Source organism: Acomys minous (assembly GCF_964271855.1).
Source record: "Acomys minous genome assembly, chromosome: 8".
Taxonomy (NCBI): domain Eukaryota; kingdom Metazoa; phylum Chordata; class Mammalia; order Rodentia; family Muridae; genus Acomys; species Acomys minous.
In genome coordinates, this window is record NC_140489.1 from 1,731,151 (window position 1) to 1,752,500 (window position 21,350).

At 46.7% G+C, this 21,350-nt stretch overlaps 1 protein-coding gene across 4 annotated transcripts in view; it reads left to right on the forward strand.

Annotated features, from left to right (window-relative positions):
• The window catches only part of DNAH11 (dynein axonemal heavy chain 11), a 296,286-nt gene that overhangs the window by 109,161 nt on the left and 165,775 nt on the right, over positions 1-21,350 (forward strand). For all 4 annotated transcript variants that reach the window (XM_084791554.1, XM_084791555.1, XM_084791557.1 and 1 more), the window contains 8 exons: positions 2,602-2,762; positions 5,867-6,023; positions 6,461-6,606; positions 11,167-11,283; positions 15,750-15,888; positions 18,378-18,470; positions 19,985-20,179; positions 21,252-21,329. In XM_084791554.1, coding sequence (XP_084647680.1) covers positions 2,602-2,762; positions 5,867-6,023; positions 6,461-6,606; positions 11,167-11,283; positions 15,750-15,888; positions 18,378-18,470; positions 19,985-20,179; positions 21,252-21,329 — 1,086 coding nt within the window. The remainder of the gene's footprint in view (positions 1-2,601; positions 2,763-5,866; positions 6,024-6,460; positions 6,607-11,166; positions 11,284-15,749; positions 15,889-18,377; positions 18,471-19,984; positions 20,180-21,251; positions 21,330-21,350) is intronic.

Consider the following 21,350-nt stretch of genomic DNA (forward strand, 5'->3'; position numbering starts at 1 on the left):
AGGCAGAGACAGAAGAATCATGGGAAAGTCTCATGTCAGCGAGCATGGGTACAGTGGTAATGAGAGTCTGCCTCAAAGTGGAAGATAAGGATTTCTGATGAAGCTTGTCCTTTGGCCTCTACCCCTGTGTTGTGCTGTACATTGCCTGCACACACACACACACACACACACACACACACACACACACACACACACACCACATATTACTACTGAAATGGCAACTCACTCTTTCAAAAAAAAAAAAACAATAAATAAATAAAATAAAATAAAACTCACACAAACACAAAAAGGAAAATCAAAACAAGAAAGACCAATAAGACCAAAATAATAATAATAGTAATAATAATAATAGTAATAATAATAATAATAATAATAATAATAATAATAATAATCCTAAAACAAAACAAAATGTTCACAGAAAAGCCTTGGAGTTGGTTTGGCATTGGCAAAGAGTGGGTAGGAAGGTTGGGGAGGTGCTGGAAAGGCTGGGGTAAAGTGTCTTAGTTACTTCTCTATTGCTGAGACGAGACACCAAGCCCAAGACAGCTCAAGAGAAAGCATTCAGCCAGGGGCTTGCTCACAGTTTCAGAGGGTCAGTCCGTTCTCATCAGAGTGGGAAACAGTCCAGGAGTAAGCGGGACCAAGATGACATCCTGACGCATAAGTTGGAGGGACAGTGAGAGAGAAGAGGGGAGGGAGGGAGGGAGGAGGGAGGGAGGGAGGAGGGAGGGAGGGAGGGAGGAGGGAGGAGAGTGGGGGAGGGGAAGCGAGAGGGAGAAGTTGCATAAATGAAGGACAGAGACAGACAGCCACCAGGCCTGGCAAAGGTTTCTGAAACTTCAAGGCACCTCCTCCCACCAGACTTCCTCCTAATCCCTCCCCACCTAATTCCACCAATTAGGAGCCAAACATTCTAACATATGAGCCCGGGAGGGTAGGGTCCTGTGGGGTTAGGGGGAGCAGCCCCATTCAGACTACCTCAGGGGGAAAAGAACATAGTCAAACTATATTGTGTGGAGACGATTTTTAGGTAAAAAGAGAGAAACAAACACTAGAAATAAAAGAAACAGGGAAAACGTGTATCTCAGCTTCCACAAAATGAAATTTTAAAAGATAAAGAAAAAAGTCCTAGTTAAATTGAAGTAAAATCTAACACTCTAAAGCATGCAAACAAAGTGTTTATCTTGGTTTGAATGCCTGAATCATAAAACACTGTATGTTCTTTTCCTACTTATTTCTTTACTGAAGTCAAAGGGGATTTAAATTTTCTCCATGAAATACAAGGAAGTGCCTTTTCAGGATTGCAGATAGGCTCAGTTAGTAAGGCATTTGCTGTGTGAGAGAGAAGACCCAGAAGCACTGAAAACTGCATCCAGGAGAGGCTCTGTCTCAAAAAACTAGGAAGACACCTGATGATGTCAACCTGTGGCCACACAGGCCCACCCATGGACATGTACACACACATGAACATGTGCACACCCATGAACATGTACACACCCATGAACATGTGCACACACCCATGGACATGTACACACACATGGACATGTACACACACATGAACATGTGCACACACCCATGGACATGTACATACACATGAACATGTACGTACCCATGGACATGTGCACACACCCATGAACATGTACACACCCATGAACATATGCACATACCCATGGACATGTACATACACATGAACATGTGCACACTCATGAACATGTACACACCCATGAACATGTACACACACCTATGGACATGTACAGACACACAAACATGTACACACACACATGGGCGTGTACCCACACATATACACATAGCGGCAAGTTGCCACATGGTAGTCAGGAACACTTTTAATTAATCTCAGATCAGCCCTTGCAAAGCACCACTTAGTGTGTTTTCTCATGTTCGTAATGAGCTGTTGACATCCACTCTTTGAATGTGACCTTTCCCTTTCTTATATTTTCATATTTTGTACTTGCAGTAACATAACTTATAATTAGAATATATTTTAGAAAGCAGTTGTGATTGCCACTAAACCACCAATGCATGTAATACTTTCTTTATTTTAAACGAAAGGACACTTCGTCTCATTCTTGACGCTCTGTAATATAAGTGTATGCAGTGTTGACGTCTGTCTAGTCTTGGGAAATGACAGGTAAGAGTTTTGGTGACATGAGTGAATTCCAGGGAGTCCTAGAGTCCCTGGAGCCTTGAAAGAGACAGAAGTTTTCTTTCAAACTAGAGAAGAAATAGAATTGAATAATACAGCAAAGAGTAGCCTATCAAAACCATCTCAAGTAATCTGATAAAAATGAAGTTAAAAGTTCTGTGCTATGAACATACATGGAAGTGTAGTTTATACTTCAGTGTAAAGGAATCATGGACTATGTGCAATCTTAAAATGGAAAAAATGGTTTTTATTGGATGCCAGCAATGTGTGCATGAAGAGACAAAACTTACCCTGGGTGATTCATAAACTGTAAGAGCATTTCATGAACAAGCATGGTATGGTTTTGCACAAAAGACAAAGCAAAGGCTCTTGTTGCACACATGTGCCTCAGAACTGTTGGGGTGCAGCGTGTTAAGACTGTGCGATGATGATTGTAGGTCGTCAGCCGCCATGCTTTTGCCTGGCTGTCTCAACTTCGGCACACGTGGGAAGACGCTCGGAGGCACTGCATGGTCAACATTTGTGACGCCCGCTTCCAGTACTTCTATGAGTACCTAGGAAACAGCCCTCGGCTGGTGATCACCCCTCTCACCGACAGGTAACAAACACAGCTCCCCGCAGAGGGGAAACCAAACCCCGGTGTCCTTCTGTGTGCACGGAGAGGCATGCACCTGAGAGAGGCCTGGGAGGGGACCAGAACAAGTCGGGGAGCTATGAATGAAAGCAGCGTGAAAATTAACTGTGCAATACAGGCAAGGTGGAGAGAACTGAATTAGAGAAATGGGGTTGCAGAAGCCATACAGTAACAAAGGGAGAAAGAGCACGGACAAATGTGCTTCGAGCAGGCCTAGTTTCTCCTGAGGCTATCCCGCCCACCTGCCTCTGCCGTCAGCTTCCTCTTTCAGGAAGTGCAGATGTAGGTGGTAACAGTGAAGAGGGCGAGACCGAGATTTGTTAAATGAGTTGTCAAGTGTTTATGAAGCGCTGGGCTAAGTCTCTTTGCTGTCAATGGCAATCAAGTTGCAGCTGAGTGTGGTGTGTGAGCAGGTGAGGATGAGGAGGGTGGCAGGTGTTTGTTTTAAGCAGTGCTGCCTGCTGTGATAGAAGGGCAGCACAGCAGTTTGTCAGGAAGAGTCCCAAGGGAACAATCCACTTCCGGTGGGTTTCCCCTGTCGGAAATGCTGCGGGTCCACAAACATTTCCAATGCAGGATAACTTTTCTGGACTTTGAGAAATTTGTGTACACTGTCCATGTTGGACACCCATAATCTGAAATTCACATCCTCAAATGTTTAAAAAGCAGGTTTCAGAGCATTTTAGACTTGGGATCGATATCTGTGTAGACTAAGGAAACATTTGAGCTGAGAGACCCGAGTGCGTGCACAGAGCCAGCTGCACCCACATTCCAGGGTACAAATTTGCAGGTGACACTAAGGACTGAAGTTCCAAGGTTAAAGGACAGGAAGACAGCCGGAATGGTCCAAGAAAATCACAGCACCAACAGATTGCCACCAAAACTTCCAATGCTAATTGAAGACTTACAACAAAGAAAGAATAAGCAGGCTACCAAGATGAGACTTGATAGCCTATGACCATATAGTGGGGCAGGAGGTCCCCCTGGGTCACAGACCTAGGGGAGGGGAATTGGGTGAAAGTGGGAGGGAGGGAGGAATGGAAGGATACAAGTGATGGGATAACAATTGAGTTGTAATCTGAATAAATTAATTTTTTAAAAAAGAAAAAAGCAAACAGTTAGGTAGAAAGTCATAAAGGTAAAGATGTCTCAGGGGTGTGTTCGCATGAGCTCATCATGAGGCAGCACCTCCTGGAGCTGTCTAAATCAGTGTCTCCTCACCTTTTCCTGAGACGGACACCATCTTCCTTCCTTCATCTGTTACAGTGTTCATAAAAAAAAGAATTGAACACTGTACCTGCCATAGTTGCCTGAAAGTCACCACAGCTACCATGTGCATGCCATTAAAAGGAGAGAAGAGCAGAAGAGAGGCAAAGGGGCATAGGAAAAGAGGGAGAAATGTAAATTATTCCAATGTGTGAAGCCTGGCTGATTAGCAAAATTTTAATTTAAAAATCTCTATATCCTCCATTTGGAAGTTTTTTTTTTTTAATGCATGTTCTTTTAGTGCAGATTACATTGGAAAAGGTGTTTAATTATGTGTTTCATCTCCCTCCCATCCTTTGCCTTACCTGTGGGTTTTTGTAAGCATAGTGATGTCCTCTAAATGCATCCATTCTGTCTCACTTGACATTTGATGGATGAGGACACCCCTTTGCAAACTAGGCAGGGCAGGTACCATCTCCTCTTACGTGAGCAGGTTCGGAGACAGGTTGGCCAGCTTGCCACTGACAGACAGCTATGGTGGTGAAGATGTTACCACTAAGCTGTCATTAGGAAAAACTTGACAGTTGAGTGTCTTAATGAACACAGAAGCTGACGTCTCACTTTACTAAGTCTAGAGGTGAGCATGTCCACATCATGGGTGAGTGGGTGCCTGGCAAACTGAGTTCGGCTTCCATGGTTGCCTCAGTCCCTGGAAAAGGAGCCCAAAGGAACTGCCCTCAGGCAAGTGTCCTGGAAATGCCATTTGTGCACATACCACTCATCAGTTGGAGCTTGGACACTTGGCTCCTTCTGATGGCAGGCAGAGGAAAGTGTAGGAAAAGGTGACCATGTGTCTTCTACAGACAGGGCTCAGTTGCTGGTGTGTAGGAGTCATTTCGCTCTGAGGTGCTCTTAAGCTGTGTGTGATGGAAAGGCTGTGGCCCGTTTTCTACTTGTCTCTACTGGTGGAGTGCTTTGAACTCTTTGGAGCTTTGGCCCCTGACTGTCTTCGTGCAGCTCTGCAGCCCTCGCTTTGTGGATAAGAGATCTCAAGATGCTGAGATCTGATGGCTTCACGTTGCTATCTGATGACCCTCGGACTAGATCTTAGTCCCTGGTCTCCCAGCCCTAGGCATGCATGCATCTTTGTACCACCATCCCTGTCTGCACTAACACAAAACACAATGTGGAGAGCCAAGTAAAGATTTTCCGCCGTCTGAAGGCCTGACGGTTGTTAGTATTGCTCTCTTTTGCAAATGCTAAGTTCTGTATTTTGGATGACACTTTCAACCTCTCCCTACCCAAATAAGCATCACAATCTAAGTGCATGTGCAACACCTTCCAAATCCTAAAATACACAGACTATAGTGTTCCATTTGGTAACTGCACTCACCTTCTGCATTGAAGTAGGTGTATATATTTGCACACTTACAGGTGTGCATGTACATCTCAGCTCTTAGTGTGTTTGGTACATAGCAACTTAATGCAGTCGTGTTTAACTCACCATCATCTAAGACCCCCCCTCTAGTCTATAAATGGTTTGAGGCATTGTCTATCATATGCTATCTTCACATAGCATTATACATCACAAATAAAGGCATTCGTATTCAGATGCACAGCTCTTGGGAAATGAAACAGTGAACAAATAAAACAGCACGTTTTCTCTAGTTGTCTTAAGTGCTCAACCCGCAAAGTTGGCAGCTCACGACTGCTGCGAAGAAACCAGTAGCACCCCAGCGGGTTTTGCTTCTCTCATGTCTAAGCCTTGACTTCTCAGCCACTCTCTTAAAGGAAAGCACCCGTCCCCAGTGTGTCAGGAAAGCACAGGCTTGACCATGCTGTCTGTGCTCTCTTGTGTGCAGGTGTTACATCACTCTAAGCCAGTCGCTTCATCTGACCATGGGCGGGGCTCCGGCCGGCCCCGCTGGCACAGGCAAGACAGAAACCACCAAAGACCTTGGCCGTGCCCTGGGGATGATGGTTTATGTATTCAACTGCTCGGAGCAGATGGACTACAAGGTGAGTTATTAAGCGCATAAAACGTGTCCTAGCAGCATTCATCCTGTTTGGAAAGAGCCGTAGACCTTGTCTGAAATGCTTGGAGCAGTAAAGTGTCTCTCATTTTGAAATTTTCAGGTTTTGCTGTATTTTGATCCTTAGGTTAGGTCTGCAGTCCAAGACTAAACATGCGATTCCTGCCCATTACATGCACGTCTACTGCGGGTTGAAGGTGACTTTGCTCAATAGGTTTAGTAATTTTGTGCACGAAGCAAAATTTCACAGCAAGGAAATGTTTGCATTTGTGACGTCACGTTGGCACCAAAGCTCCGGATGCTAGCTAGAGCCCTTTGGCCGGCAGATCAGGGCTGTCCCATCCGTCCGTCCGTCCGTCCGTCCGTCTGTGAGCAGTCCAAGCCCTCTGCTCTACTCTGACCGTGCCACTTCCTTGTATGCAGTCCATAGGAAACATCTATAAAGGACTCGTGCAGACGGGAGCCTGGGGCTGCTTTGATGAATTCAACCGCATTGCTGTGGACGTCCTGTCCGTGGTGGCCGTGCAGGTGAAGACGATCCATGACGCCATCAGAACCGGGAAGAGGAGGTGGGCCCCTGCCTGGCTTCCTTCCTTCCTTCTTGGCTTTAGCCTTTGTTCTTTTTATTTTTCCCTCAATCTCGAGATAAGCTTATCTTCTCAGTATTTCCTTACTTCTCTCTGTCGCATTAAGTGGATAAAATAAGATAATTTTGGATTGTGCTATTGAATAACCCACCACCCATTTTTACTAGTAGTTTTTGTGCTGAGGTCAGTGAGCGAAGAGGCATCAGTATTCTTTTTTTTTCTTTTTTGCCTTCTGGCTAGTCTCACATTTGCTTCACCTTTCCAGGTGTTTCTCTCACCTGGAACGTGTGGCCTCCCTTCTAGAACCCGGTATTGGTTGATGGGAGGGATTTGAACAAGGTTCTAGGACACAGTGGGCCTCGTGTCACTGCTAGCTATAAGTTCTAAACTTATTTTTATGGCCTGGGCTGTTAATGCTGGATTTCATGGACTTGTGCTTATAGGCTTTTCTTGTGTGCCTATTTTCTCTCCTCATGAGTTTGTCCAGCACCCAAGCTCTGACCATCTCCAGATGCCCCCCTTCATCTTTTAGACTTCTGGACACAGCTACATATGGCAGCTCAAGAATCTACTTGAGGTCCTAAGCTCTGCCACGTAATACACCCAAGTCAGAGTCCCTGTCTTCCCGGCACCAGCTGCTTTGTTGGGGCCCCATCCCGATGAGGGATACCTTCATGTCCTTCCACTGGCTGGTGACAAAGCCTTCCCAGATATATCTGAAATGCAAACCCTTTGCCCCGTGGTGCCTTATTCCAAAAGCAAAGCACAGCCAGCATTTGGAGTTTGATGCCTAAACCTTGAGAGCCAAGCATGACACCCCACATGTGAGGCCAGCCTCCCTCCAGGAATATTTGCTCTGCTGCTATTGTTCTTGTGCCTGGGGACACTTCCACTCTGTTCACCACTAAAGGTTCCCCACCCCACACCCTTTCTCAGACCACATGTTATAGAAGTTTCCAGTTTATTTGAGATGTTACCACCTCTAGGAAACCTCTCAATCTACCCTACAGGGTCCTGAGACCCAGCTTCTAGCATCCTGCTCACACACACACACACACACACACACACCTCCTTGAGAGCTGTGTTAGAGAAGTTGAAATTTTTCCTGTTTGATTCCCCAGCTATACTTGGCTTTTAGTCAGAATCCCATTATCTGAGGAAACCCAGAAGTCATCCAAGGCTGTCTTTTGTCATGTAGATTTATGTACTGGAATCACAAGTGATTTGAAAATTCCTAGGCACACTTGCCCTGCCTGCCTGTCTGAGGCCTCTCTCCTTCTTCCTTAGGCTAGGTCACTAACAGGGTGAGAGGCTCCTTCACGATTTCATGAGTTGATTAAGTTCCCCTTACCCTGCACAGTCTAAGTGATAGATCTAAGGGTGATCATGCCTGACCACAAAGCAAGCATCTGGCTGGTTCCACCTGCTGAAGCCCCCTCCCTTTGACTGGAGCCCCCTCCCTTTGACTGGAGCCCCCTCCCTTTGACTGGAACCCCTCCCTTTCACTGGAGCCCCTCCCTTTCACTGAAGCCTCCTCCCCTTCACTGGAGCCCCTCCCTTTCACTGGAGCCCCCTGCCTTTCACTGGAGCCCCCTCCCTTTGACTGGAGCCCCTCCCTTTGACTGGAGCTCCTCCCTTTGGAGCCTCCTCCCCTTCACTGGAGTCCCTCCCTTTCACTGGAGCCCCCTCCCTTTGACTGGAGCCCCTCCCTTTGACTGGAGCCTCCTCCCCTTCACTGGAGCCCCTCCCTTTCACTGGAGCCCCCTCCCTTTCACTGGAGCCCCCTCCCTTTCACTGGAGCCCCCTCCCTTTGACTGGAGCCCCCTCCCTTTCACTGGAGCCCCCTGCCTTTCACTGGAGCCCCCTGCCTTTCACTGGAGCCCCCTGCCTTTCACTGGAGCCCCTCTCTTTCACTGGAGCCCCCTCCCTTTTTACTGGAGCCTCCTCCCTTTCACTGGAGCCCCTCCCTTTCACTGGAGCCTCCTCCCCTTCACTGGAGCCTCCTCCCCTTCACTGGAGCCCCCTCCCTTTCACTGGAGCCCCCTCCCTTTCACTGGAGCCCCCTCCCTTTCACTGGAGACCCTGCCTTTCACTGGAGCCCCCTGCATTTCAGTGGAGCCCCCTCCCTTTCACTGGAGCCCCCTGCCTTTCACTGGAGCCCCTCTCTTTCACTGGAGCCCCTCCCTTTCACTGGAGCCCCCTCCCTTTCACTGGAGCCCCTCCCTTTCACTGGAGCCCCCTCCCTTTCACTGGTGCCCCCTCCCTTTCACTGGAGCCCCTCCCTTTCACTGGAGCCCCCTCCGTTTCACTGGTGCCCCCTCCCTTTCACTGGAGCCCCCTCCATTTCACTGGAGCCCCCTCCCTTTCACTGGTGCCCCCTCCCTTTCACTGGAGCCCCTCCCTTTCACTGGAGCCCCTCCCTTTCACTGGAGCCCCCTCCCTTTCACTGGAGCCCCTCCCTTTCACTGGAGCCCCCTCCCTTTCACTGGTGCCCCCTCCCTTTCACTGGAGCCCCTCCCTTTCACTGGAGCCCCTCCCTTTCACTGGAGCCCCCTGCCTTTCACTGGAGCCCCCTCCCTTTGACTGGAGCCCCTCCCTTTGACTGGAGCTCCTCCCTTTGGAGCCTCCTCCCCTTCACTGGAGCCCCTCCCTTTCACTGGAGCCCCTCCCTTTGACTGGAGCCCCTCCCTTTGACTGGAGCCTCCTCCCCTTCACTGGAGCCCCTCCCTTTCACTGGAGTCCCCTCCCTTTCACTGGAGCCCCCTGCCTTTCACTGGAGCCCCCTCCCTTTCACTGGAGCCCCCTCCCTTTCACTAGAGCCCCCTCCCTTTCACTGGAGCCCCCTCCCTTTCACTGGAGCCCCCTGCCTTTCACTGGAGCCCCCTGCCTTTCACTGGAGCCCCTCTCTTTCACTGGAGCCCCCTCCCTTTTTACTGGAGCCTCCTCCCTTTGACTGGAGCCCCTCCCTTTCACTGGAGCCTCCTCCCCTTCACTGGAGCCCCTCTCTTTCACTGGAGCCCCCTCCCTTTCACTGGAGCCCCCTCCCTTTCACTGGAGCCCCCTCCCTTTCACTGGAGACCCTGCCTTTCACTGGAGCCCCCTGCATTTCAGTGGAGCCCCCTCCCTTTCACTGGAGCCCCCTGCCTTTCACTGGAGCCCCTCTCTTTCACTGGAGCCCCCTCCCTTTCACTGGAGCCCCTCCCTTTCACTGGAGCCCCCTCCATTTCACTGGAGCCCCCTCCCTTTCACTGGTGCCCCCTCCCTTTCACTGGAGCCCCTCCCTTTCACTGGAGCCCCTCCCTTTCACTGGAGCCCCCTCCCTTTCACTGGAGCCCCTCCCTTTCACTGGAGCCCCCTCCCTTTCACTGGTGCCCCCTCCCTTTCACTGGAGCCCCCTGCCTTTCACTGGAGCCCCTCTCTTTCACTGGAGCCCCTCCCTTTCACTGGAGCCCCTCCCTTTCACTGGAGCCCCTCCCTTTCACTGGTGCCCCCTGCCTTTCACTGGAGCCCCTCCCTTTGAATCATTGTTGTGTGCACAGGGGGAGTGAGGCTTAGACCATGGCCACAGCCACCCTTCCTCTATGCTGCTGTTAGCTACCTAATGTCTAAATCCACCAGAAGTCCTGGGTGTCTGCAGGTCTGCTCCCTGTCTTCTGAAAGAGTACTTCAGCCTTCTGCTTCCTCCCTCAGATGTTGCTGAGACCTCCTTGTGTTTCATCTGCTTGGCCCTGTCTGCAGGCCTATTGCACTTGCATCTGTGCTGGTGGCCATTTCACTGCCCTGGTCATCAGCAGTCTGACCGCACCCCTCATAATTTCTTTCTGAAGTTGTTCCTCCTCGGCTTTGGCATGAGAGTGATAAAGAGAGCAGTTGTCATAGCTAATGTCCCTTGAGTAGTCACTGGGCCCTCGGGGCCGTGAACCATTATATTCATAGTCTTTCAAATCGCCACTTGTAGGTGAAGTTCTGCTTTTTTTTATTAGATGAGGAAATTGGAACAGAAAAAGGACAACTGTCACTCCTAATGTGCGGCATGCACGTCTCTGGATGCTGAGTCTGGCAGAGGCTGCCATCCTGCTGCCCTGACTGTCAGGCTGCCCTACCTTGCTGAGATGCTTAGCAGAGGTTTACTGAGGGAGCGGGAAGGGAGGTGGGTGAGCACAGAGATGAGCTGGACAGGGGTCCCTTTGTCCCACGAGCATGGACACTGTCTGTGCAGTGTTCCTTCCACGGAGCAGAAGGTAAATTCATTACAGGTTAAGTAGCTAAATAGTCAACTCTTCATTTTTCCATTATAGGTTATGGGGAAACAAACAAACAAAAAAAAGCTTCCCAAAACTGTGATTCTGAAGGCGGGGAGGGTATCCTTAATAAATATGCTTCAAAACATTCAAACCGTGTGTGCTTATGAGTCTTACAGAAAATTACCCAGGACAGACAACTTTCTAATACGCATTTGCATCTTGCAGTGGCTTGCATTTGTCAACGCTCAGTCATGTTCAGGGAACACATTTAATTCCATCAACGTTCTCTTTATGGTAGATTTGTATTTCTTGGAGAGACTATCCGGCTGCAGCCCTCTGTTGGAATATTTATTACTATGAACCCGGGATACGCTGGCCGAACCGAATTACCAGAGAATCTCAAAGCTCTGTTCAGGCAAGTGCTTGCCTCGCAGCTCATGTCTGGTGCACTTACGCCACCTAACGTCGGTTTACTCTGACAATGCTTTTAGCTGAGAATTTAATTTCCTGTGGTAAACTTATCTCTTTGAGATCCCTTTACTGAGATCATTTTCTCCCTGATAAACTTACCCTTGTGTGTTGAAACCGGCACTCAAATTAATATGTAAAATTTCTGAGGTAATTCAAGTATTTAATACCAGTCTTTTCATTAAGATGTTTTATTGTAAGCAGAATTTTCACAAATTATTGGGCAAATACAGAAATTTGTAAAGGGAAGCTATAATTTTTCTAGTCGCTTCTATAATCTCTGTTTTATAGACTTAAAATATGGTAGGCATAGTTTTATTTAGTTTTGTTGTTGTAATATTTTGGCATATATATTTTGCCATGCTATTGAAAATTCTTTGAAAATATCATTTTTGCATAACTCCAAAACTTTTCCCTCTTATGGCTCATCTACACTTTCCTCATTGTCTTGTCTGGTGTGGCAGGCTTGTTTTTGCTTTTTATGATATCAAAATAGCAAGCTATAAACATTTATTCTTATTAAAATTATTTGTTTCTAGTTATGACCGCAGAGTAGAGTCTTTGGGCATATGTGTCTATGTGCATGGGCCTATGGGTGCATATGGAGGCCAGGGGCTGAAAATGGGCGTCGTCCCCAAATGCTCTCCATCTCATTTCTTTTTTATTTCTTTTTTATATTTTGAGGCAAGATCTCTCCCTGGCATGGAGCTCTCCAATTCAGCTAGCGAGCCCCAGGCATCCTCCTCCTGCCTCCACGTCTGACACACTAGGCTAGGAGTGCAAGTGTGTGCTACCACAACTAGCTCTCAAATGGGTGGTGGAGACTGAGGCAGGTCCACAGCTTGTGTGGCAAACACTTTAGTGACTGAGTTGTTCTCCCAACCCCACAGTACGTTCTTAAATGCAGACTCAGTAGCTGATGACTGAAATACACAGCTAGCCCACTTGCTCCTAATACTCAGCCGATGTGTAGGGCCCCCCACGTGCCTCCAGTGACCGCTGCGACTTCGGTATCTTCTCCGCTGCTTTGTTCAGGTGTAATTTGGTGTGCTGGCATCCTTCCATTTAAGGGAACAGCTGGTGGGACAGTACAGACACTCAGATTGAGAAGACAGTCCCAAAGCTCTCCGGAGTTCCCTTGTACCCTTTGGAAACTAATGCCCCCACCCTACATGACTCTGTGATTAAGGATACATTTATCTTGAAGTTCCTGTCAATCCTAGCTTCTTTTTTTTAAATATTTATTTATTTTATGCAGAGGAGTGCTCTATCATATGTACATCTGCTTGTTAGAAGAGGGCACCAGATCACATTATAGATGGTTGTGAGCCACCATGTGGTTGCTGGGAATCGAACTCAGGACCTCTGGAAGAAGAGTCAGTGCTCTTAACTGCTGAGCCATCTCCCCAGCCCACCAAGATTTTTCTTAATGGCAATCTTTTTGGTAATGAATTTATTTAGATTTTCTTTCTCTTTGGCTTAGTTTTTGATGAACTACATCTTTTGTGAAGTTTATCCTGTTGATTGGATTATGAGTGTTTTAGTGTGCATTTGTCCATTGCATTATCTGTAAGGATGCTACTAATTTTACATGGCAGCAATAACTTGTGTTGTCCAACTTCCTCTTGGTCCCGGAGGATAATCTAATGGCTTAACAATTGATTTTTGGAGGTCTTGAGGATTGATAGTATTTCCTTTCTTTTCTTTTCTTTTTCTTTGTTGTTGTTGTTGTTATTGTTGTTGTTGTTTCAAAATAGGGTTTCTCTGTGTATCCCTGGCTGGCCTAGACTCACTTTGTAGACCAGGCTGGCCTCGAACTCACAGCGATCCGAGTGCTGAGATTAAAGGTGTGTGCCACCACTGCCCCTCAAAGGTGTGTCTTTAATTACTTAGCGTGCCTTTACATACATTATAAGAACATTTGTAGTTTTTCGTGTGAATTCCTTTAATTCTTTTAAGCTTATTCATCCATTTTTATGTTTACTAATAATTCATTTATATTTTATTCTAATATTATGGTATTAATTTCAAAATATAATTCATAAAATGAAAACTTCGGTGGGTAATACAGAATTAGTATTTAATTCTGTTCCCTAAAGCTTGTCAACTATTCTGTCATCTCATACCGAATGTTTTCCGCTCCTCACCATAGCAGCTCTTTCTGGCATAGTATTCTGCATCTGTTCTCTTTAGCCCCAGCAGGGGACGTGGCGGCTGCAGAGCGCGTTTGCTCAAGGGCTGTGAACCCCTGCACTGTTTTCAGGTTTCTGACACAATTTACCTCATGTATTTCCTTCATTTGAGTCTTTACATTTTAATTTTTTGACATTTTCAGAAAAAAAATTTGATAGACTAACTACAGCATCATTTATGTTTTGTCACTAGTAACAGTGTCAGGATCGTTTTGAGGCTCTAATTTAGTCTCCAGAGTCCTAACTTAACAGGAACGATGATGCGCCATGCATCAGCCTGTGTCTCTGTGAAAGGTGAATGGGAAGAGGGCTCGCCTCTGGACCTGTTAGAATTAAGGGAGAGCAGGCAGGAGGAGGTGTTAGCACCCTCGGTGGTATGAGGTGAACACATGGTGAGTGCTGCTATCTCCAGGCTGCAGAATACGGCTCAGTGTCCTGAGCGCATGCATGCATAGCAGTCCCTGGGGCCAGGCTTCAGTTCCCAGCACAGAAGAGGCAGTTAAAGTTCCAAAGGAGGAAGGAGGGAGGAGAAAGGCAGAATATTGGGCGTGTTTTCTTTCTTCTTTTTTTTTTTAATGTGTGGGTCCTCTATCTGCATGTACACCTGCATACCAGAAGAGGGCATCAGATCACATTATAGATGGTTGTGAGCCACCCTGTGCATGCTGGGAGTCGAACTCTGGAGGAGTAGCCGGTGCTCTTAACTGCTGAGTCATCACCGCAGCCCGCCTGTGTTTTCTTATGTGCAGAATTTAGATTTAAATATGTATACAAACTTATATGACATGAAAACAGGTCCGTTTGGGGGGAGGGACAGGGGAGAGCAGTGGGAGGTGTAAAGGTGCGATGGTATGCATACAGGAAAAGGTTACAATTAAACCCATTATTTTAGGCAGCAACTAAGACATTATTAATACATTATTGCATATACTAATGTAATGAGGGATAACATGCCAATGCCTTTCTTCTCTACACCTTCCACTCTGTTGTTGCATGATAAACAGTAAATACAAGAAATAATCTAGGGTCAAGGCTTAAGTCTCCTACCTACAAAGATACTTTGGGAAGTGTCCAGGGTGAAAAAAAAATCAAATGTGTGTGAAGAAGAGTGTGAGCATACTCACAGAGACAGGGGAATGTTTTGGGGTGCACACTCTTACACATCTAAAGTGTGGGGCTAACTTATTCAGTTGCCTGCATTCTATCTGTCCCTGGCTTCAGTGGAAAGCCTTCAGACCTGGCTTCTGTCTCTGAAGGGAACTTTTTGAAACCATCCTGCACACAAAGAGGAATTTCAAAATAAATTTTTCTACAGTTTTCATCTGAAAAGCCCCTCCTGGTAAAACCTGGGAGCATCATGCATGAGATAACTTGTACATCCTTAGAATGTTTTAAAATGTCTAGGTTTTGTTTTACTTTTTTATTGTAAGTGTGTGAGTGTTTTGTCTGCGTGTATGTAAGTGCACCACATGCGCGCCTGGTGCCCACAGGAGCCCACACTGGATCCCCGAGAACTGGAGTTATTGGTGCTTCTGAGCCACGTGGATGCTGGGAACCGAACCCACCCGGGGCCTCTGCAGGAACGATGCTCACGCCCCTTGTACGCTTTGAAAGCGATGGTTCGGTATTCATGAACTTGGTGAGCCGGCCATTAAGCACAACTAACTTTGAAAACTAGAATGCATCATGTTTTGCTAAGTCAATCACAGCAAAGGTGATGAATACTCACAACGCCATCATCAGTTCTGTAGTGACACTGTCCTGGGAGGCTGTTTGTCTGGTGGCTCTTGCAGCCAGCTGTGGGGCTGGTATTATTCTCTGGAGACCGATGGGCACTGTGTGCCACTCCTTGCTAGTGAGATCAGAAACACTGGAAGTTATGGGCCTGGGGTACAACTGTGCCGGAGAGCAAGGGCTCAGAAGGGGCTCTGGTTTAAATAACTCCAGCTCTGCCAAACAAACAGAGGCTAAGTTAATACATTGTAACCCTTCATCTTCTTTAAACTTGCCTCACCCCCACCCTGGGCGTAGCCCCATCTCCCTGGTGCCCAGAGGACATGTTTTAGTTGAACTGAAGGATTTTCGTAGCTGTGATTGACAGAGCCCATTATGACCTATGCAGGAGTGGTGCGAGTGTTGGCACAGGCTAACCACTTGGTTTAAGCAATATGCACGTGTGACCTCGCCGCATTATAAACTAAAGCGCATATTTACACTGTAGACCCTGTGCCATGGTGGCCCCTGACACTGAGCTGATCTGTGAAATCATGTTAGTGGCAGAAGGGTTTGTGGATGCGCGCTCCTTGGCCCGGAAGTTCATTTCTTTGTACACACTCTGTGAGGAACTCCTTTCCAAGCAGGTGAGAACTCTTTTGTTATTACTATCTGGTTTTATATCACATTAAAATAAAAATTTAAAAATATAGATGTTGAATAATTTAGCATTCAAATGACACAGACATTTGGGATGATTTTGTATTTTCTATGGGATTTTAAAAATACATATTTTCCAAGTCATATTTTTTTAAAGTTAAATTTCAGATATCTTAGCGTGTTAGTATCTTACTTATGTTCTACGTGCCTTTTTATCAATGGGTTATGAGATTTTTCTCTAAACATCATTGATGCCACAGTTAAAAGGGAAATTTCACGTTGACTTCATTTCTTATAATGGAAAAAACGAAAGGGGTCATACGGTGAGGTAAGGTTGATTCTGTGAAAGACTCTAGAAATGTTGTTTATTCTCACTGGTCGCTAATCCCTTACTTGAAGATGTGTGGGGATCCATTTATCTATTAATCCTGGTCTCTAGAATGGGTGGGTCTTCCATTCTTTCTCCTCCCGTCACATGCCTCTTACAAGTTTGTGAAGTTGCCAATGTACTACAAACAAGTGTGTGTCAGCTGCAGTCTTCTTAAAGTTAGCTTTGCGTTCAGCTTCGGACTTTTTGTGACACTAGTCTGTAGCCGCTACCCAATAGGACTGTCAGCCCACTTGTGTACTCATCTTAACTTGTCCACTGTTAGGGTAAGATATGGAGAGAGAGAGAGAGAGAGAGAGAGAGAGAAAGAGAGAGAGAGAGAGAGAGAGAGAGAGAGAGAGAGAGAGAGAGAGAGAGAAGGTTATGCTGTCATCTTAACGGTAGGCATCTGGGAAGGAAACAGTAACCTTGATAACATGAAAAAGCACCACACCGCATTGCTGGGTGCAAAAGCAGCATGCTATACTGGGTATGACCTCAGCTGTTGATGTGTTTTCTATCCATAAAATGGCTGGGAAAATGTGAGCTGAGGTAAGAGCACTACCCAGAGACACTTCTGAGGGGCGAGAGGAGTGCGAAGAACCAGAGAATGTTCCAGAACAAAAGGAGTAAAGCTGGATGAAAGTAGAAACAAAAGGTAGTTTTCTAAAGTCAGCAGTTCTTGGACAACACAAGGAAAGGAGCAAGGGTTGTCTCAGTAACACTCACAATGTTTAAACATTCAGGGGTTTCCCAAGAACGGAACCTACAGACTTTCGTCTGCGTCCTCTCCTTTAGCATCGCTTCTACAAGGACTTGGCCGTGGCCCAGTGTCTGTGCCCTGTAGAGCTATTGGTTCTTGCCTTTCTTTTTCTTCTTCAGCCCATGTCCATTTTTGTACTTGTGACTCCCAGATGATCTCTGCTGTGACCGGTGATTTAAAAAATAATAATAATAATAATTTCTCTGCTGAGACTCTTCAGGAGTCCATCCAGATATTTGTACCTCCAAACTCCCACGCATGCACACCTGAACAAAAACGTTCTCCACGCACCTGTTACCTTTATTATCTGCACCACACATGGGTGTTTTAAATTTCGTTCTTCTCCACTTTTATTACCAACTGAAATGATGGCCAAGGCCTAATTTGGTTTTATTATCCACGAATGGATGAAATGGCATGCTTATTCATGTATTTATCATTTCAGTGTCCACAAAGCATTCATTCCCACATGAACAGTTTTACCCCAGCAATCATTTGTGAAGTAGATGGCTATTTCTGTCCACTCTACAGCTGCTGCTGCTTCTGAGGCTTGGAGGGGAGGTGACCTGTCTGTAGGCGCAGCTGAGGAACAAGTGGGAGAATTGTTACCATGAGGGTGGCAGAAAGGGGGACAAGGGAGAGAAAGCCAGTCACCCCCAAATCAGTCAGTTCTGGGGCCAAGACTAGTGGTGTACACCTTTCATCCAAGCAAAGGCAAAATCTCTCTGAGTTCAAGGCCAGCCTGGTCTCCACAGCAAATTTCAGGACATCCAGGGACACACAGCGATACGCTGTTTCAAACATAGTCAGTTACTTTTGAGTTATATTATTTAGTATATGCTCACTAAGCATCTTACTGTAAGCCAGGCTCAGGGGACTCTGCAGGAGAGCCAGTGGGGTTCACAGGGAATGATGCTCACATGCCTCAGAGAGGAGATGGTTGGTGATAGAGTTTTGTCATTTGTATTGTGTTTAATGCCAACACCAGGACAGAGTTGTGTTAAGTGACTAGATGTGAAAGGCTAGGGCAATGTATGGCTGGGGGGTGGGGAACACTTGGACCTGTCCAGGTCCGAGCCTTCAGCTTGACTGAGGAGGAGGAGGAGCAGAGGAGGGAAATGGGGAACTGAGCAAGAGCCGTGGAGAAAGAAATTTGCAGACGGAGCCCTGGGAAATGGCTGCCAGACAAGATTCATAAAGCTATTTACTCTTCTTCTAGAGTTAATTGTCGTGAGTCACAGACGTGTGTGTTTATCTGAACTCTTTTTGGTTTCCAGCTTTTACTTTTGGAATAAAGAGCCCGCTCAGTCCCTGAGAAAGACGTGCCTCTGCTTTTTTTTTTTTAGGACCATTATGACTGGGGACTTCGCGCTATTAAGTCTGTCTTGGTTGTAGCTGGCTCCCTGAAACGAGGAGATAAAAGCAGGCCCGAAGACCAGGTACTGCTGAGTGATGCTGTGGAGGCAGTGGCTAAATGGCTTCCGATGGGGCCATACACCTGGCTGGGCAGGCGCACGGAACCCCGCGTGTAGAAACGTCTATTCTCAATGCAGGGATAGTTTAAGGGCTGGCATTTCCTGTAAGTGGTCACAAGTGTTCCCGACTACAGGGATGGGGATCTGGGATGGAAAATGTGATTCTATAAGCACTTTTGGAATATCAGCCACAAAAAAAAGTGTTTTGACAGATGTAGTAGTTCGGTAATTACTGTTTGATCTCCTTTGAGGGACACTTAGGAACCCTGATTAATGAAGTTGGTATATTAATCCTGGAAAGACAGTGAACGCATGTCAACCTGGCAGGGCACAAAATGTCCACTGTGGAGTGGGCTTAAAGAGGAGAGGCTGACTCTGTGGGGTACAAGCACTCATAAAGACACTGGGAAACACTATGTTCGTCCCCTTGTTTAGGAAGAAATAAGATAAAGAGTAGACTGAACTGGGCAGGAATGCATGCAGGAGAAAACTAAACTCATCTAGAATGTTCTTTTTATGGTAAGGGCCATTATTTGTCTTAAATTTGCCAGTGTTTCTTTTCTTGGTATCCGCTCAGGGCCAGACAACATTTTCTTCACTCCCTCATTCTGCTCCATGGTGGCCAAAGATGGAGTGTATAGCTCTCGTATAACTTACTCTGGTGTTTGAGTTACTGCTCTTTAAAGCGTCTCCTTTAGCATCTAGATCTACTTTAGTTTCTAGACAGTATAAAACAAAAGCACAGACCAAAAGACATTTGTGTTTATGACCCTGCAATTGCAGAGGACTTCAGGCAGTGTGGAGTGGCAGGCCCGCTCGGCTAGGAATCGGAGTTTGGTGAAGGCAAGAGATGGGTTGCAGAGGCGTTCTGAAGACCAGAACAGCCCCCCAGGCAGGAAGCTTCCGCTCTTGTCTTGTACTGAGGCCCATCTGTGGTCACTGATCGGAAGGTGGTGTTGGGCTCCCTGTGCAGAGAGAACAGTGCTCCCATCTCAGATTAGATGGGTTGGAAATGTGTTCTTACGGGGCCAGAGAGATGGCTCCACAGCGAGAACGCTTGCAGCTCTTCTAGAGAACCTGAGTTTCGTTTCCAGAACCTAGGTTGAGGAGCGCACAACTGCCTGCAACTCCAGCTCCAGGGTCTTCTGCCTTCTGTGGACACACACGTACTCACGCACACATGCACGCGTGCACACAAGCATACTAAATAAAAAAAAATCCTTTTCAAATGTGTGTTAGCTCAGTAGGTACTTGCTAGACTGTGAGAAGTTTACTTAATTTTAAATGGTATGCAACATAAAAATTAGGGGTAACACATGATGCTCCATACATTATGTATATTGTAATGTTTGAATCTATCTCTTCAAACATCAGTCATTTATTTGTGATTTTTTAAAAAATCTAGAAGTCCTTACTTAGAGTATTTGAAATGCACTGTGTCGCCTTTAGATTTGGTGTCTTCTTGTCATTTTCCCTAGGTGCTCATGAGAGCACTGAGAGACTTCAATATGCCTAAAATCGTAACTGATGATGTCCCAGTGTTCCTGGGCCTGGTTAGTGACCTGTTTCCAGCCCTGGACGTGCCTCGGCAGAGGAAGCCACACTTTGAACAAATGGTCAAGCAGTCCACCCTGGAACTCCGCCTGCAGCCCGAGGAGAGCTTCATTCTCAAAGTAAAGGACACATTACTGTTGATGGCAGGAGTGGGCTAGGTAGTTTTCGTAACTGCTGAGGTGATGTTCATCCGAAGCCTAGCTACATTGCAGGGCTGTAGTGTTAAGTACTGTCAGGCATTTCCTACTATAGTCAGCTGAGGAGCATGGAAATCAATGCTTCAATATCTAGTCCCTTTCATTGAGGACTTAAAGACACAGAAGTGACCGTCACGATTCTAAAGGTAGCCACACTTTTAATTAATTGCTAAATGTCTTGGTATCCTGTACCAAAATCGTATTGTGTTCTCTTTCCCTCCAACCCATAAAACACTGAAAGTAAAGTCATCAGTGTATTCCTGTAGGGAGAGATAGGTTAGTATGCCTGACAAGCACTCAGGAAGGTACTGTCTGACTTAGCCAAAGCTGTGCCCAGGCCGGCTGCCCTGGGGGCAGTGAACACATGATCGGCAAAGCATAAGACATCTGTGTTTCGCATAGTTGTGATGTGAGCCATTACTCCCCTGTGGGTAATGGTTGCTACACATCATTTCTACTCAAAACTCTGTGAAGTCATTGATTTTGTAAGTAACTCCTCCTGCCACGGACCAAGTGTTGTGGAACGTTATGAAATGGGAGCTAGGGAGGTGGCTCCGTGGGTGAGAGGGCTTGCTGCACAGGCATGCGGACCCGAGGACCTGGGTTCAAATCCCCCTTCCCATGTGAGAGCCAGGTGCGGCTGTCTGTGCTTGTCACTCCAGTGCAGAGACAGGTCGATCCAGACACCTCACTGTTCTCTAGAGAATAAGACAGAGTAGGGCGTTCAGTGTTAACCTCTGCCCTCCACACATGCACGCGTGCATGCCCACAGTGGTGGTGATGATGATGCTTGTGAGGAAGGTGATGGCAGAGTTAGCGATGACAGCGATGATGATGGTGACTTCTATTACTCTCATTTCATGTGGAAAATCGACAGGAAGCCATACTGTAGCCCCACAGTCTGTGTCAGTGAGGCCTGAGTAGGGTTGTGGGAGAGAACTGAAACGAGTGGACTGTCCTTTGGTCACTCTGACTGCCAGCTCTCTGTGTGCAGGTTGTCCACCTGGAGGAGTTGCTGGCTGTGCGACACTCCGTCTTTGTGGTTGGAAATGCAGGCACAGGGAAGAGCAAGGTAGGAGAATTCATGTTTTAC